Here is a 15658-nt window from a genome sequence, read left to right on the forward strand (position 1 = left end):
TGGTGGCGGTGGTGCAACGTCTAACCCAGCTTTCTCTCAATAAATTGAAGTTATCCCGGATTAGTTCTTCTAGTTCTTGTCTTAGGATGAACAACTGGGGACTTTTAGAAATGATAGACTTGTATATTTAATCTGAGATGAACATAATCAAATATTTTGAGTTGGAACAAATGGGATCTTGCATTTTGAGGAAAGGCACAGTTATGCCGAAGCAGAGAATCTGGAACAATTATGGTGTTTAGATTGTATCTCTTGATTGAGTTGGATGGAATCATATGTTTTTGTTGGAATAGATGAAATCATGAATGTTGAAATGGGAAGGATATGATTGCCTCCCAAGAAGATTTGGAACCATTTGGTATTTTTAATTTATCTTATATATATCTTTATGTATTTGCTTAATTCTCTCTTGTTTAAATCATTGTTGATAATTGTGGTTGGTTCATTATTGTTTATGAATTATAACATATAATCGCCCATCCATGACCTACTCCAGACTTAACCAAGCAATTACATAGTTGTAGCTTAACAACCTATGGTTCAAGTCCTAAGTTCCATGTTGCCTATTATCTTCTAAGTTCTTATTTCACCACAATCAGTCTTCTCCTATGTCTGCACACAATCATTTATGTTCTTGAAGATTTTTAGTTTAGAACCTAATTGTGGAGAGTAAATCAAGAGTCCGCGAGACTGTGGTCGGTGCAGAGCATCATTGCTCTGATACCACTCTGTCACGCCCCCATCCCAGACAAGGGATAAAATACATTATAAGGGGTGACTAGGACGACGCGTGTCATCCTACTAATCTGCCAGGATCACTGACACAGTGTCCCAATGCACAGTCATAATCAATATTAAAATAATATAATATCAGAGTGCAAAAAGGGAAATATTATATTCCAAAAGATCAATAGTTTTGCGGAAGCGTATAAAATCAAATAGTTACAAGATGATCTAAGCCTAGATGATAAATACTATAATTAATCCATTTTCCATTACCATATAATAATGATCAACAAGGGTATAACAGTAAATATTTATACATGGGCCTACGCCCTAAAATAAACAAAAGGGGAACAAGTCCCTAGAATTCTCACGGTCCGTAGGCGCAATCGTCACAAGGACACCCATTGCCATGTTCCTCTAACACAGCTTTCGGCTCCTCCGTACCTGCATCATAATCTAAAAATTATGTACACGAGGGGGTTAGCTCTCCACTGAGCCAGTGAGGGGATGGGGATGCATAAACACACAATTCACATAGTCCAATGATGCATGCATATATTAAATAAATTTTCCACCTAACATCAAAACTAAGTCAGAGGTATATGCTACTGTGACAACTCGGGAGACACTGTGGGTCACTTAACTTATCGCCACAATGAAACCTCAATTGTCACCTGGGACCTACGCCGATTGAAGCCTCCAAGACCACTCAGTGGCAGACCCCTGATAACCAATACTACCATGACTGGCCTCTCCCACCTCCACAGAATCCGGTGTACTGATTACCCAACACCTAAACCCCTGTTACTAAGGGTCGTAGTATAAGGGTGTAAAATCCTAGCTGCAGATATACTACATGCAAGTCCTATCGTCCCGAGAGGTAATCCGGATGCATCAACTTTTCATCTGGTTTAGTGCCCGCTTACCAGCACGGCACGACGCATACAGTTCAACATGGCATTCAGCATAATTACTTCATAAATGTATATAGCATCCGGGGTTCCGGCACAGGCACCCACCGGCACCGAGACCCATCAAAGTAAAGCATCTCCAATCAATATCATAACAATCATATATAAAAGTATGCAATATGCGCAAGCATGCTTAATAATTTATAATGATAAAATAATATACAATGCAATAATAATATCAAGCCCAAACAACCAAACCCACTCACAATATGTGTTATGTCCCAATGTTATGAGTTGTCGCCGCAATCAAGTAACACGTCACAAGATGAAAACTTTAAACCTAAATAAAGAGTGAAAACAGGGTTAATTAAGTAAAGGGACGGATCCCCAAAAGATCTCCCATAATCACTTTAAGTACAAGGTTTCAGAAGTAGAGTGGTTGCAGGAGTGGTTTCATTCCCAATTTCTGCAACCACAGGTAAATCCTAGGAAACCAGGGGCTCAGGACAGTCTCAGTCCAGTGCAGTTGCAGGAGTGGTTTCTCAGGAAATGAAACCGCACATAAATCCTAGCTTTCCAGGGGCCTCCTCAGGGAGGTAATCTTAGGGTGGTTTCTTGCAGGTCTGAAACCACATGTAAAACCACATACCTGCAGAACCAAAAATTGAAAGGTTTCTCACCAGGGATTCCTTTTCCAAGGAGTTTAAAGGTAGGGAGGCTTCAAGAAAGCTTCCTCCTAGGTCCATTAGGATTCTAAGACCTCATTAGGTCCATGTAATCCCAAGGATTTAAGAGGAAAAACAAAGAGAACCTAATTTAGGACATAATAGGGTAGAAACCCTAAATTTCTCAAATGGAAAGAGATGACTTAGGCTTAGAGCTTGTAATGGAGTGAAATAACTCCACCATAGTCTAGGTTTAGAGGTTCCATCGATTCCTTGGGTTCCAAGAGAATCCTAGGTCGAATCTCTCCCATTTCCCAAATCCCAAAACCCAAAATAGATGAAGAGAGGTGGGTTTTAATGGCTTACCTTCCCCAAGGAAGTGGTGCTCTACGTTGAGGGCTCCAAGAAGTGGTCTTCAAGCCTCCAACCAAGATTCTCCACCCTTCTTCCTCCTTTTCTCCTTCCTTCTTTCTTCTTTCCTTCTTTCTTCTTTCTTCTTTCTCTCCTCTTTCTCTCCTCCACGATTTAGGTTAGATGGGAGAAGTAATGAAAATGAATGCTTCTCCCCCCCTTTGTCTTATTTATAGAAAATGAGCCTTGGGTCCTTTAAGTTAAATGGGTCAATAGCTAAATGGGTTGACCCATTGGTTTTAATTAGAAAAGAACCCAATAAGGATGGGTCCAATTGGTTGGGCAAGAAATAGAATAAAACCCATTTTTGATCCCACAAGTCAAATGGGTCAAATAGGTTGAATGGGTCGATCCAAGACAAATGGGTCATTAAGCCAAATGGGTACTTTAAGTTAAATGGATCACCCAAGTTAAATGGGTACTCTAAGTTTAATGGGTCAAGAGGGCTTAATGGGTTGACCCATCAGTTCTATTTGGGTAAGAGAAAGGAATACCCAACCTTGGGTCAAATAGAATTAGCTGGACTCTTAGGTTAAATTGTCACTTAAGCCCAATGGGCCGCTTAAGCTAATGGGCCTGCCCACTTGTTATAATTAGGAAAGAACCTAATTAAAAGATGAGCTCCCATGATATAGGTATAATTGTTCTTCACACGTTTCCCCAGGGCAAGTGGGACCCACAAATAAAATATTCTCAACTCAACTAAAATAGTCCGGGCGGTCCAAACCTTGGCTCGCACTTCGAGGGCATCGAGGAAAAGGATAAATAAATAAAATTAAAGGCTAGAACTTACTTCTCCATTGCTATAGTGCGTCACCCATGACCCCGAATAGTTTCCTCCACAGGCAAACCCGTATCATGGTCAATAATTTTGTAGTTGGGTTTGACCACCAGTGAGAACAGCTCACCAGCATACGTGGCAGTGACAACTACACGTCATGGGGAAGAAATAATAATTAATTATACTCCCGAGATGCGGGTATAACAGGTTCACTTGTGGTTGCTAAAGAGGAGACGAAAGCAAACAATGTAATTAGGACAAAGGTTGCAGGTGGCCCATTGTCATGCCCCTATTCCAGACAATGAATAAAATACATTATAAGGGGTGACTAGGACGACGCGTGTCATCCTACTAAAGTGCCCGGATCACTGACACAGTGTCCCAACGCACAGTCATAACTAATATTAAAGTAATATAATATCAGAGTGCGAAAAGGGAATATTACATTCCAAAAGATCAATAGTTTTGCGGAAGCGTATAAAATCAAATAGTTACAAGATGTTCAAAGGCTAAATGATAAATACTGTACTTAATACATTTTTCATGACCATCTAATAACTATCAACAAGGGTATAACAGTAAATATTTATACATGGGCTTTAAGCCCTAAAATAATCAAAAAAGGGACCAAGTCCCAACCATCATTATGCCTTGTAGGCAACATCATTTTGAGGACATCGATCACGGTGCTCCTCCGCCACCTGCATCATAATCTAAAAAGTGTGTACACGAGGGGGTTAGCTCCACTGAGCCAGTGAGGGGATGGGGATGCACAAACACACAGATCACATAGTCCAATGATGCATGCATATGTTAAATAAAATTTTCACCTATCATCACAACTAAGTCAAAGGTATATGCTACTATGACAACTCGGGTAACACTGTGGGTCACTTTTATCATCTCCACAATGAAACCTCAATTGTCACTTGGGGGCCTATGTCGGACAAAGCCACCAAAACTTTCCAGTGGCAGACCCCTTGATAACCATCACTACCATGACTGGCTCTCTCTCACACCATAGAATCCAGGCTCTGGTTATCCAACACCTAAACCCCTGTTGATAAGGGTCGTAGCATAAGGGTGCAAAGTCCTAGCCGCTGATATACTACATGCAAGTCCTATCGTCCCGAGAGGTGTTCCAAGCGCATCAACTTTTCATCTGGTTTAGCACCCGGGTACCAGCATGGCACGGCACATATAGTTTAATATGAAATTCAATCAAAGATATTATATTTATAATCCGGGGCTTCAGCACCGGCATTCATCGACACCGTAACCCGATAAGAAATAGAAAACAACCACAACATCATCATATCAATCATTTAATAAAGTATACAAATGCACAAACATGCTTAATAAATTATACTAATAGCATGATACATAATGCAAATATTAGTAACAAGCCCAAACAACCAAACCCACTCACAATATAAGTTATCACTCGAAGTTATAAGTTGTCGCCGCGATTAAGTAATATGCCACAAGATGGGAATTTTAAACCTAAATAAAGAGGGAGAACAGGGTTAAATAAGTAAAGGAAATGATCCCTAAAAGGTCTCTCTTAATTCTCCTAAGTATAAGATTTCAGAGACAGGGTGGTTTTATGGGTGGTTTCATGCCCAATTCCTGAATCCACATGTAAATCCTAGCTAACCAAGGACTCAGGAAGGTTTCTGCCAAGTGTGGTTTTACAGGTGGTTTGTCTCAGAACATGAAACTGCATCTAAAATAGACTTTAACAGGGGCTTATTCAGGGGGTGGTTGCAAGGGTGGTTTCTCGTAGGTCCTGAAACCATATGTAAAACCACATACCTGCAGAACCAAAATTTGAAAGGTTTCTTACCAGGGGTTTCTTTCCCAAGGGATTTAAAGGTAAGGAGGCTTCAAGGAAGCTTCCTCCTAGGTCCATTAGGATTTTAAGACCTCACTAGGTCCATGTATCCCAAAGGATTCAAGAGGGAAACCAAGGAGAACCTAATCTATAGCTCAAATAGGGTAGAAACCCTAGGTTTCCCAAATAGAATGAGATTGAGAGCTTTAGAGCAAGCCACGGAGTGAAATAACTCCACAATAACCAAAGCTAAGAGTTTCAATCGATCTTTGGGTTCCAAGACAAACCCTAGATCGAATCTCTCCCATTTTCCAAACCCCAAAACCCAAAATAGAAGAAGAGAAGTGGGATTTAATGGCTTACCTACCCCAAGGTAGAAGAGCTCTACGTTGAGGCTCCAAGAGGTGGGGTCTCAAGGCTCCAACCAAGCTGCTCCACCCTTCTCCCTCCTTTTCTCCTTCCTCTTTACTCCTCCACGTTTAGGGTAGATGAGAATGATGAATGAGAAGTGAATGCTCTCTCCCCCTTTTGGACCTATCTATAACAAGTGGGTATTGGGTCCTTCAAGTCCAATGGGTCATGAGAGCTAAATGGGTCGACCCATTAGTTCTATTTACGATAAGAGAATGGAATAATCCATCCTTGGGTCAAATAGAGTTAAATGGGCCCTTAAGTTAAATGGGCCACTTAAGCTAAATGGGCCTGCCCACTGGTTATAATTAGGAAAGAGCCTAATTAAAAGATGGGTTCACATGATATGGGTATAAGCTCTTCACATGTCTCCCCAAGGCAAGTGGGATCCACAAGTGAAATATTCCCCACTCAACTAAAATAGCCTGGGCGGTTCAAACCTTGATCCGCACTTCGAGGACATCAAGGAAAAGGGTAAATAAATAAGTCAAGGGCTAGAACTTACTTCTCCATTGTCATGGTTTGTCCCCCATGACCCCGAATAGTTTTTTCCACAGGCAAACCCGTACTTTGGTCAATAATTTTGTAGCTGGGTTTGACCACTAGTGAGAATAGCTCACCAGCATACATAGCAGCGGTAACTACACGTCACGGGAAAGAAATAATAATTAATTATAATCCCGGGTGCAGGTGTAACACCCATTCACCTAAACTTGATTAACTTGAGAATTCTAGGACTATATGTGGAATGCACCATGCCAAAAAGAGTGGGAATTGTAGCAAAACAAACAATGTAATTGGGACACCTGCAAGGAAAGTGCTCAAAATGGCAACCCACCTACGTTGTTCACCAAGTATAAGAAATAGGGTTGCACAAAAGGCCATAATCATAGTTGCCATGGAAAAGAATGGAGTGGATAGACCAATTATCAATCGCTTTGGTAATGATTTTAGAAAATCTTCTTCCGCATAACGAGACGTGAGGATGGACAAGAACATCAACACTGAAGAAGAAAAGAGTGAGCAAGCATCTGAGATTATAAAAATCAAGAATAATTTCGATCTCAAGAAGATGGGAAACCTGAAATCTTGATTACTTCCTCCAAGAATGGTAAACCCTGCATAATTCACGCTTAAGAAGATGGGAAACCATGAATGAATTTGCAGTATCCTTCCTAGGGAATGGATTTTACCTAAGGCTCCACTTGGAACCCAAGGTGTGGCTTTGGACAGTGGATAGACCCCATCAATGGACCCTACACTCCCAACTACAACCATAGAGACCACCCTTGCAACTCATGTTGATGTTTTGGGTTCTAAACAACCCTAACCCTAAAAATCGATAAAGGAGAGAGACCAATCCATGGTTTTCGTAAGACCAATGATGGAAACATGTACTAATGACCTTAGAGAGGTTTAGGACACCCCTCCTTAGCCCTTGTGGCTGATGAATCCCAAGGAAAAAGGGCTGGAAGATAAAAACCTACGAAATGCTTATGCTACCTCGAACAGATCAACGAACGGAACCAGCTATCGAGCTTTTGTCCGTAGATCCGTTCCATATAAATTGGGTGACATAACCAGACGGAACAATGAACGGATCCAAGGATTGATTCCGTTCGTGGTTCCTTTCCCCTCGGTAAAACCTCGGTATTGAGCGGAACAATGAACGAAACCATAGGGTTGATTCCGTCCGTGGTTTCGTTCCCCTTTGACAAAATCTCAGTTGTGGATGGAGGGACGAACAGACCCATTGGTAGGTTCCGTCCATAGTTCCGTTCCACCTATTTCAGCGCAAATGCCTGGGCGGATTCAGGGACGGACTCACCTTGCTGCCTACGCCTTTGAGTTCGTTCGTGCTGTGTTTTCAATAACCAACAATTACTTTGGGGGAATTCCCTTAGGGCCCCTCCTATATCTTCTAACCATGTTCATGCATCCCTAGGTGATCTAATTAATCTGGGGGAGTGTGTATCAAAGCAATCCTTAGCAATCGCACAGAATGATACGTAGACGACAAGTGAGTGGGTTTGGACTTTGTTTGGGTTTGCCTATAGGCATCTATACATCTATATATTGTTAATTGCATCATTATGATCATGTTTGCATTATTGCATCTATTTCTGTTTGATACTGATGATATGGATTATGATGTGGGCTGTGTTGGGTTACGGTGTCGGGGAGCACCGGTACCGGAGCCCTAGAATATCTAAACTAGTAATTTTTCCTATATGCGCCTTGTTGTGCTGGTACCCAGGTGTTAGATGGAATGGGACGTTGATACATCCGGATTACCTCTCGACACGATAGGTTCCATATGGTATATCTATGGTTAGGTACAGTTCCTTATGCTACAACCCTTACCAACAGGGGTTTAGGTGTTGGGTAACCAGAGCACCTGATACCTGTGGAGAGTTAGAGAGGCCAGGTCAGGGGTAGTAATGGTTATTGGGGTCTGCCTCTGGGTGGTGATGACTACAGTCGGTACGGACTCCAATGTAGTAATTGAGGTTACATTGTGGCATCGAAAGGAATGACCCACAGTGTATTCCCGAATTATCATAGTAGTATATACCTATTGACCTAGTATTGTGTGTTAAGTGGTAAATGAATTAATAATGACATGCATCATGGACTATTTGTGCTGTTGTGTGTATGTGCATGCCCATCCCCTCACTGGCTCAGTGGAGCTAACCCCCGTGTATATATTCTTTTTAGATGATGATACAGGTACTGGCTATCTTGCTGGTCTCGAGGTTGAACCCTTGGAAAATGATGATATCGGAACTGGGTATCCGGAGGCTGTGATCGAGGAACGTGGTGACGGATGTCTGTGTGATGATTGTGCCTACAGGCCTTGGTGATACTTGGGACGTGGTCCCTTTTTGTTAACTTTTGGGCCTCATGCCTTGTATAAGCATTCATTGTTATACCATATTTTGAGTAGTTATGTCATGGTCAGTCAGTAATGGTAACAGAACTTTATTATGTATCATTAGCCGGTTGAACATACTATAACTACTACCTTTAAACGTTTCCGCTTATACATTTGACCTTTGAAAATGTAATATTTATTTCCTTTTTGCACTCTGATATTAGTGAGACATTGATGTTAGTTTAGGACTGTGGATTAGGACATTGTATCTGTGATCATGGTAACTTAATGGGATGACGTGTATCGTCCTAGTCATCCCTTTTATTATTATTATTATACCCCTTATCGGGATGGGGGCATTGCATTAAGGGCTTGTGAACCATCTCTAGCTTCTTGTCACTCCTCATTTTAGCATCTCTGTGCAACCACTCATCTCTATTTCCACTACACAAATGTTTCATAAAACAAACAATATATATACTTGGCCATGGGGACTAAAGCATATAAAAATGGATCTCAGATTTTTGCGAGACAAGAAAAATATGGAATTGATGTGACCATGGGTTTAAAACTTCATGTGATAACGCACAAAGTTGTCACACACTGCATTATCCAATTCAATTTGTCCAAGTATGATGAAAGAAAGCCAAATTTAATTTATAGAGCACGAGCTCTAAAATGGCCAACTCGATCTACTTTATCATTGGCCTTTTCGAAAAGTCTAACTTGAGGGCCATGAGCCCAACTTTACGCTTTGAGGTGATCTTCATATGATGTAGCACCTTAAGGGCTACGTATACATTGTCATAGATGGCTATGGGCTAATCAATGAATTCAAAATAGGTTTAAGATCGAAACCTTTTGCAATAATCTTGTAAATAATCGTGTATAAGCTAATGGGGGCGGAAATGGTTCATCTCACAGGGGTTTTATTGTTTGGGGATGGATAAGCACTATTATAATGATCTCATTAAAACATTTAACCATATGATCACATGTATAAAACAGCCATTGAGCTAGAGAAACATCTGCCCCAATAGTATCCTCTAATGAAATTGGAAAATATAATATGGCTTATAATTAAGCCATTAAATCTCAAAGCCCCGATTTGAATTGAAACGTAGCAAAACAAATTTCATTAAATGAAAAAAAGGCATGCAGAGAGTACGATTATGGCTATCTATCATTGCACATTCACTAATAGCCTAAGTATGTAGAATTAGATATTTGACAAAAACACTTATGGCACCCTCCTCATCGAGGCTGATCGAGGACTTCATTAAAATCCCAACACAGAGCTAAGGGCAAGCAACTGATCGAACGCTTGAGTTAAGCTAATTTGTGCCACAAAATGGACTGATGATCAAATTAAAGGGTCACCATTGACACAAGTCAGGCAAAAGAAAGATTTAATAGAAAGGATAAGTAAGATTCACAGTATCAAACAATTATTATGCGCGAGATAGAGAGAAATTGGCAATAATGCTCATCAGAGGGCCGTCGGAGGGAGGTCCAAACATAATTAGATTGGGACCCCGACACCCCCCAAAGTCAAAACCAAAAGGAGTGTCCTAATTAGAACAAAATGGGCATAACCAACCCATCATGATGAGAGTAAAAGCGCCCCTCGATCGGCCCAGCTGAATTTATGGGTCCATCCAACACATTTTCGCATGGGCCTGGATGAGGGATAACATACCCCAAAGGAAGAGCACCCCACATAGTCACATATCTTTTCTAGATGGGCTAAAAAGATCTGAAGATCTATAATGGGCCTTATGTGAGACTATGGGCCAGGTATTGTAGGCAACAACAATACTCATACCCACAAACGACCATCGGTCTTATCCTCCAAGGTTCGAAAAGGTTCCATTGGGTGTTGTACGTAGCGGTCATGACTCGTGATGGGTAGCCATCGAGCATACATCGTCAAATTATAATAAGAGCATCTCTTGCGCCACCTAAGGACCAACGTGGTGCCCTAGAGAATATATTTTGAACTAATCCACAGCTGGCCGGTAAGAGTAGGGATGTAAATGGATCGAATTCGGTCAGATAGTCCTACCGGTTTTTGGACAGATTTGGATAATTTCCAGATGATGATTTTTTGAATACAGATTCTCCTAAATGGATATGAACACGGATCGAATACGAATTTTCGACTATGCGTTGACATCTTTACCATTTTTATAATGAGGGTTAGGTTTGAGACTTGAGAGTTCAGAAACTATCATTTCTTCTACTCTTCTTAGTCATTGAATTTTTTTTACTTTTTTTACTTTTGATTTGATCTTGTATTTATTTTAATAGATATGTGATTCCATGTATCACATTGCATAAAACAATATATATAAACCAATAACAAATCTAGAAAAAGAATCAAATTATCTTAACTTATAAATTTATAAAAATAAGATAACAAAATCCAATAAGGTAACTTAAAAGGATAGACGATCATAGAAATATATTTCAGATATTTTATTACTGTCGGATTACTAAACGAATCGGATAATAATCGATCGGATAGGGGGATTTTCATATTCGTATCCGATTAGTTTCGGACGGATTCGAACTCTCCTAAACGGATACGAACGAGGATCGAATACGAATTTTCAAATATCCTTTTACATCCCAAGGTAAGAGTAAGACATGGACCATGCCTTGTATAGCACAATTAATCTTAAAATCAAATCAATTTCTATCAAGAAAGTCTCAAATCTATCCGGCCAATGGTTGGTTGGTTATCTTATCAAATCATCAATGAAAAGTGACAGGAGGTGATGATAAGGGCTTACACATGATAACCCATGAAGTTTTTTTAATATCCCAAACTTTAGTAGAATATCCAAGTTGGTAGGCTTGCCAACACACTCCATCAAATTTCGGGCAACGTGGGGCATCTGACATGGTAATTTCCAACTGTGTGGATAAGTAGGGTCTAAGGTAAACACCGGATGATAAATTTATGGGAAGGAGATCGAAAGCTACATGGTTGTGTATGTGTATGGTACGTGGTCCTTACTATGCTCAAGCATAGGGTTGCATAAAATGAGCGCCACACTCCTAGAGATTTTCTCCTTTTTATGGGGACACGACGATCATTTCATGCAATTTTGTGTCTAGGCACAGAGACCGTACATTGCACGCCTTAAATTTATTGAGGATTATTCTTTGTTATTTATTCTTATATTTGATTTTTCTTTTTACCATTGTGCATGAGCTGAAATTTAAAAGTAAATAAAGAACTATATAATTTGGATTATTAATGCACATGCATTAATAGTGCCGTCCAAACAATTCATGAATGGAAACTCTTCTCTTGTAAAGCAACTATATCACATGAAATATTAGATTTGATCACATTTGACATGGGTGCAGCTCTCCAAACTTCTCTTTCCTATCAGAATTTTTGCTGATCCGTATGTGATCGCTAGCTGTCGTAAAGATGAACTTTGACTTCAATATAAAAATGTATATTGTAAGTGGGAACCAAAAATTGTCGGTTTAGTATTTTATAATAAAGGACATGTCCTGTAAAAAGTATCTTCTACATAGAACAACTCTATATTTGAAAAACAAAAACACCCACGGCTCCAAAAAAATTATATAAAGGTCTCTGTCCAACACAAATCACGTGCAAGTGGGAATTCATTAAATATTACAGACAAACATGCTCGAAAGGCTTACCTACGTATTAGGCCTTTTCCAACCAACCCCAATCATAAGACAACATGTTCTTCAATCACATTGAAAACAACATAGAATTATATAAGGACATGTGAAACATGCAGCCATGTAACAAGTATCTTCTACATCTCTCTCTCTCTCTATGTATATATATGCTTGTAATAAGCTTATGTGTTGGTCATTATTGAGTTGGTAAACTTAGAAGAGGAGGTTTCGATCATTTGTTGGTAAGTAAAACAAGACATAGAAGATATGGGTCGTTTAGAAGATTACATGCCAACGATGGCCATGGTGTTACTGCAGTTTACCTATGCAGGTCTACATCTCTTCACCAGAGCTGCCCTTTTGGAGGGAATGAGTCCCAAGGTTTTTGTTGTTTACAGGCAAGCAATAGCTACTTTGGTCATAGCACCTGTAGCTTATTTCTCTAACAGGTGGGTGGGTCTCTCTCTCTCTCCCTCTCTCTCTCTCTCTCTCTCTCTCCAACCTCTCTCTCGTCCCAAATCTGAATTGTTTTTGTTTTGTTGGCAGGAAAAAGACAAACAGGAGTTCTATGGGATTGAGAAGCTTTTCTTTGATTTTTATTGCTTCTTTTATTGGGTATGTTTGCACAGGAATCTATAACATTCAAGTTTTAATTGGTTTTTTTAATTTGTGGTTTTGGATCTTCTATGTTGTGATTAATTTGGATGGTTGGTGTTGTTTTGGGTTTATTTACAGTGTGGCAATCTATCAGAACATATTTTTTGAAGGTCTTTATCTGGCCTCACCATCAACAGGAAGTGCCATGTCAAATCTGCTTCCCGGAATCACATATCTGATGGCAACTGTTGTAGGGTAATTAATTAGTCCATCAAAACCCATCCATGCATATATGCATCCTCTAATACATACCTAACTTCTAGTTAGTAACTAACTCATTGTTATGCATGTTCTATAAACTGTTCAGATTAGAGAAACTGAATATTAGAAGCCTGAGAAGCATGGCTAAGGCAGTAGGGACAGCAGTCTGTGTTGGTGGAGCTGTTTCCATGGCATTGCTAAGAGGCCCAAAGATCCTAAATACTTCAATATTCCCATTCCAAGACCTAACTCTGAGTTCAGGAGGTGGTGAGAATTGGCTAATGGGTTGTCTCCTTCTCTTTGGAAGCAGTTGTTGCTGGTCATTTTTTCTGATTTTACAGGTATTTAGCCATCCAAAAAATTTCAATCTATTTAGTTATTTGTGTAAGTTAAATTAATAATCCCATGGATATAGTTCGGATCTAACCTGAACGGATATGGGAAGGTAGCGAAAGAGATCAAGAACCAAGCTTTTTGATTACTAGTACCATTGACATGCACAATCTTTTGCAATCTCTAGATATCTCGCAAGCTTCTCCACAGAGAACTTCACACCATAAATTCTAAGGAAAAGATGGAATCCCACAAAGAACACAAAATACTTGGAAAACAAGAGTGAGAGGAGAGAATTAATTAAACTCAGGTTGTGGGGCCTTAGGGTTTTTGGAGGTGTTTATATAACCCCCCCCCCACCTTGCAGAGTCATAATCAGAGTGGGAAGGAGAGGAGGGGGAGTCGGTCAGACCCTCTCTCTCTCTCCTTCTCGTGGGTAACGGGCTGCTGCCCCGGGTGGGCGCTCTGAACCGGGTCCGATATCTGGTTCCTATTAACAATTTGGATCACTAACATGCTCTTTATGGTCTAATAACAGGTCCCAATGTCTGCTTGCTATCCTGACCACTTATCATTGTGTGCTTGGATGTGCTTCTTGTCAACACTACAATCAGCAACACTTGCTTTCTTCCTAGAACCAAACCCAAGTGCATGGAATCTACATTCTATTTCTGAGATCTCATCTTGCATCTATGCTGTAAGTAGTACTTTTGTTATCTACACCAGTTCAAGTGTTGGTCACTGTTCTTAATTAAGGGTATAAACTAAATCTATAAACTTGCATGAAACTGGAATGGTTGGTGTACAGGGAATCGTAGCATCTGCAGTTACTTTTTCTGTTCAGTCATGGTGTATTCAAAAAAGAGGGCCTCTCTTTGCGGCAATGTTCAATCCTCTTTTGACTGTTATAGTTACCATTTTCGCTTGTATCTTTCTTCATGAAGAACTTTTCATTGGAAGGTAATAGTATCTTTTGGTTTTCATATTTGGAATCCTTAGTGTTTTTTTTTTTTTGTTTGTAAAGGAAACCTTAGTTTTTGGCCACTAAAAGAGTTACTGTTTCAATTCAGGTTGGCAGGTTCTTTTGTTGTGGTGGTTGGTTTATACATTGTGCTTTGGGGTAAAGCTAAGGATCTTGAAGAAATCAATGGAGAGGTGGGCTCAATACACGATACAATGAAGACTGTTAGAATCAAAGGAGAATTGGGGCCAATACATGATACAATGCATACTGTGACAATCTTGATTGATGAACCCTTAAGAGAGAGTGGTAAATTAGAATTGGAGGAGCCCCTTTTGGCTCATGATAATTCTTCTGATGTGAATAATGACAGTCAAAGGAACCAATAGTGGAGGGGGAGAAGGGGCTTGTTCATGTACTATTAAATGTATAAACCAAAGAAGATGGGATTGGAATTGGTGCGTTTTCATAGATACAAGTGTGCCAATTTATACAAGATTACAAGGGTCAATCACCCAAAATTAGTCCCTAATTAACTCCTATGATTGTGTAATGAAATCAATTATCCTAGTTAGAAGATAAGTATGAAAACTCATATGCTAAGACTCCTCCTCAAGTTGGAGCGTGTAGGTTACAAATGCCTAACTTGAAACTTAGATATTGAAACGGTTCCCGACCAAGGGATTTGGTGAAGAGACCTGCAATTTGATCATAATTGGGAATCTTTGTTGGTCGAATGAGGCCTTGTTGAAATTTTTCATGAACCACATGACAGCCAAATTCTATGTGCTTTGTGCATTCGTGAAAAACCAGATTTGATGCGATGTGAAATGCCACTTGATTGTCGCAAAATAATGTGATTGGGGATTCTAGAGTAATTCCCAAATCCTTCAAAAGTTATGATAACCAGGATATTTCATAGGTGGCAATGGCCATGGCCCTATATTCCGCTTCTGTAGAGGACCGAGAGATAGTAGTTTGTTTCTTGGTCTTCCAAGAAATGGGACTAGAGCCAAGTAGAATGTGTTGGAAAACACATTCCTCCATAAACTGATTTTGATGATAACAAACATTAAGATTAATACTAATATTTCAATCTTTAAGCAAGCTTCATAGTCAGACGTTGGAAGCAACAAGCATCCAGGAAAGACTTGATCAACGGAGCTCACAACAGAAGAGTTAAGGAAAAGAAAAAATTTGAAGATTGAAGAACATCTTTT

The 15658-nt window shown here is 39.9% G+C and overlaps 1 protein-coding gene across 1 annotated transcript; it reads left to right on the forward strand.

Annotated features, from left to right (window-relative positions):
• Window positions 1–12553: 12553 nt before the first annotated feature.
• LOC122659131 (WAT1-related protein At4g30420-like) lies at window positions 12554–14827 on the forward strand. Its single transcript, XM_043854279.1, has 7 exons — window positions 12554–12735; window positions 12833–12901; window positions 13022–13138; window positions 13251–13485; window positions 14016–14174; window positions 14286–14437; window positions 14548–14827. The coding sequence occupies exons 1-7, from the start codon at window positions 12554–12556 to the stop codon at window positions 14825–14827; spliced, it is 1194 nt and encodes a 397-aa protein (XP_043710214.1).
• Window positions 14828–15658: the final 831 nt, after the last annotated feature.

The sequence above is a fragment of the Telopea speciosissima genome, chromosome 4 (assembly GCF_018873765.1).
Source record: "Telopea speciosissima isolate NSW1024214 ecotype Mountain lineage chromosome 4, Tspe_v1, whole genome shotgun sequence".
NCBI lineage: Eukaryota > Viridiplantae > Streptophyta > Magnoliopsida > Proteales > Proteaceae > Telopea > Telopea speciosissima.

What these genes read in the sequence shown, in the direction of transcription:
- LOC122659131 (XM_043854279.1), top strand. Translation starts at nt 12,554, where the DNA reads ATGGGTCGTTTAGAAGATTACATGCCAACGATGGCCATGGTGTTACTG. An exon ending in GTAGCTTATTTCTCTAACAG is followed by an intron (nt 12,736 to 12,832) that starts GTGGGTGGGTCT and finishes TTTTGTTGGCAG; the next exon opens with GAAAAAGACAAACAGGAGTT. An exon ending in TCTCATCTTGCATCTATGCT is followed by an intron (nt 14,175 to 14,285) that starts GTAAGTAGTACT and finishes GTTGGTGTACAG; the next exon opens with GGAATCGTAGCATCTGCAGT.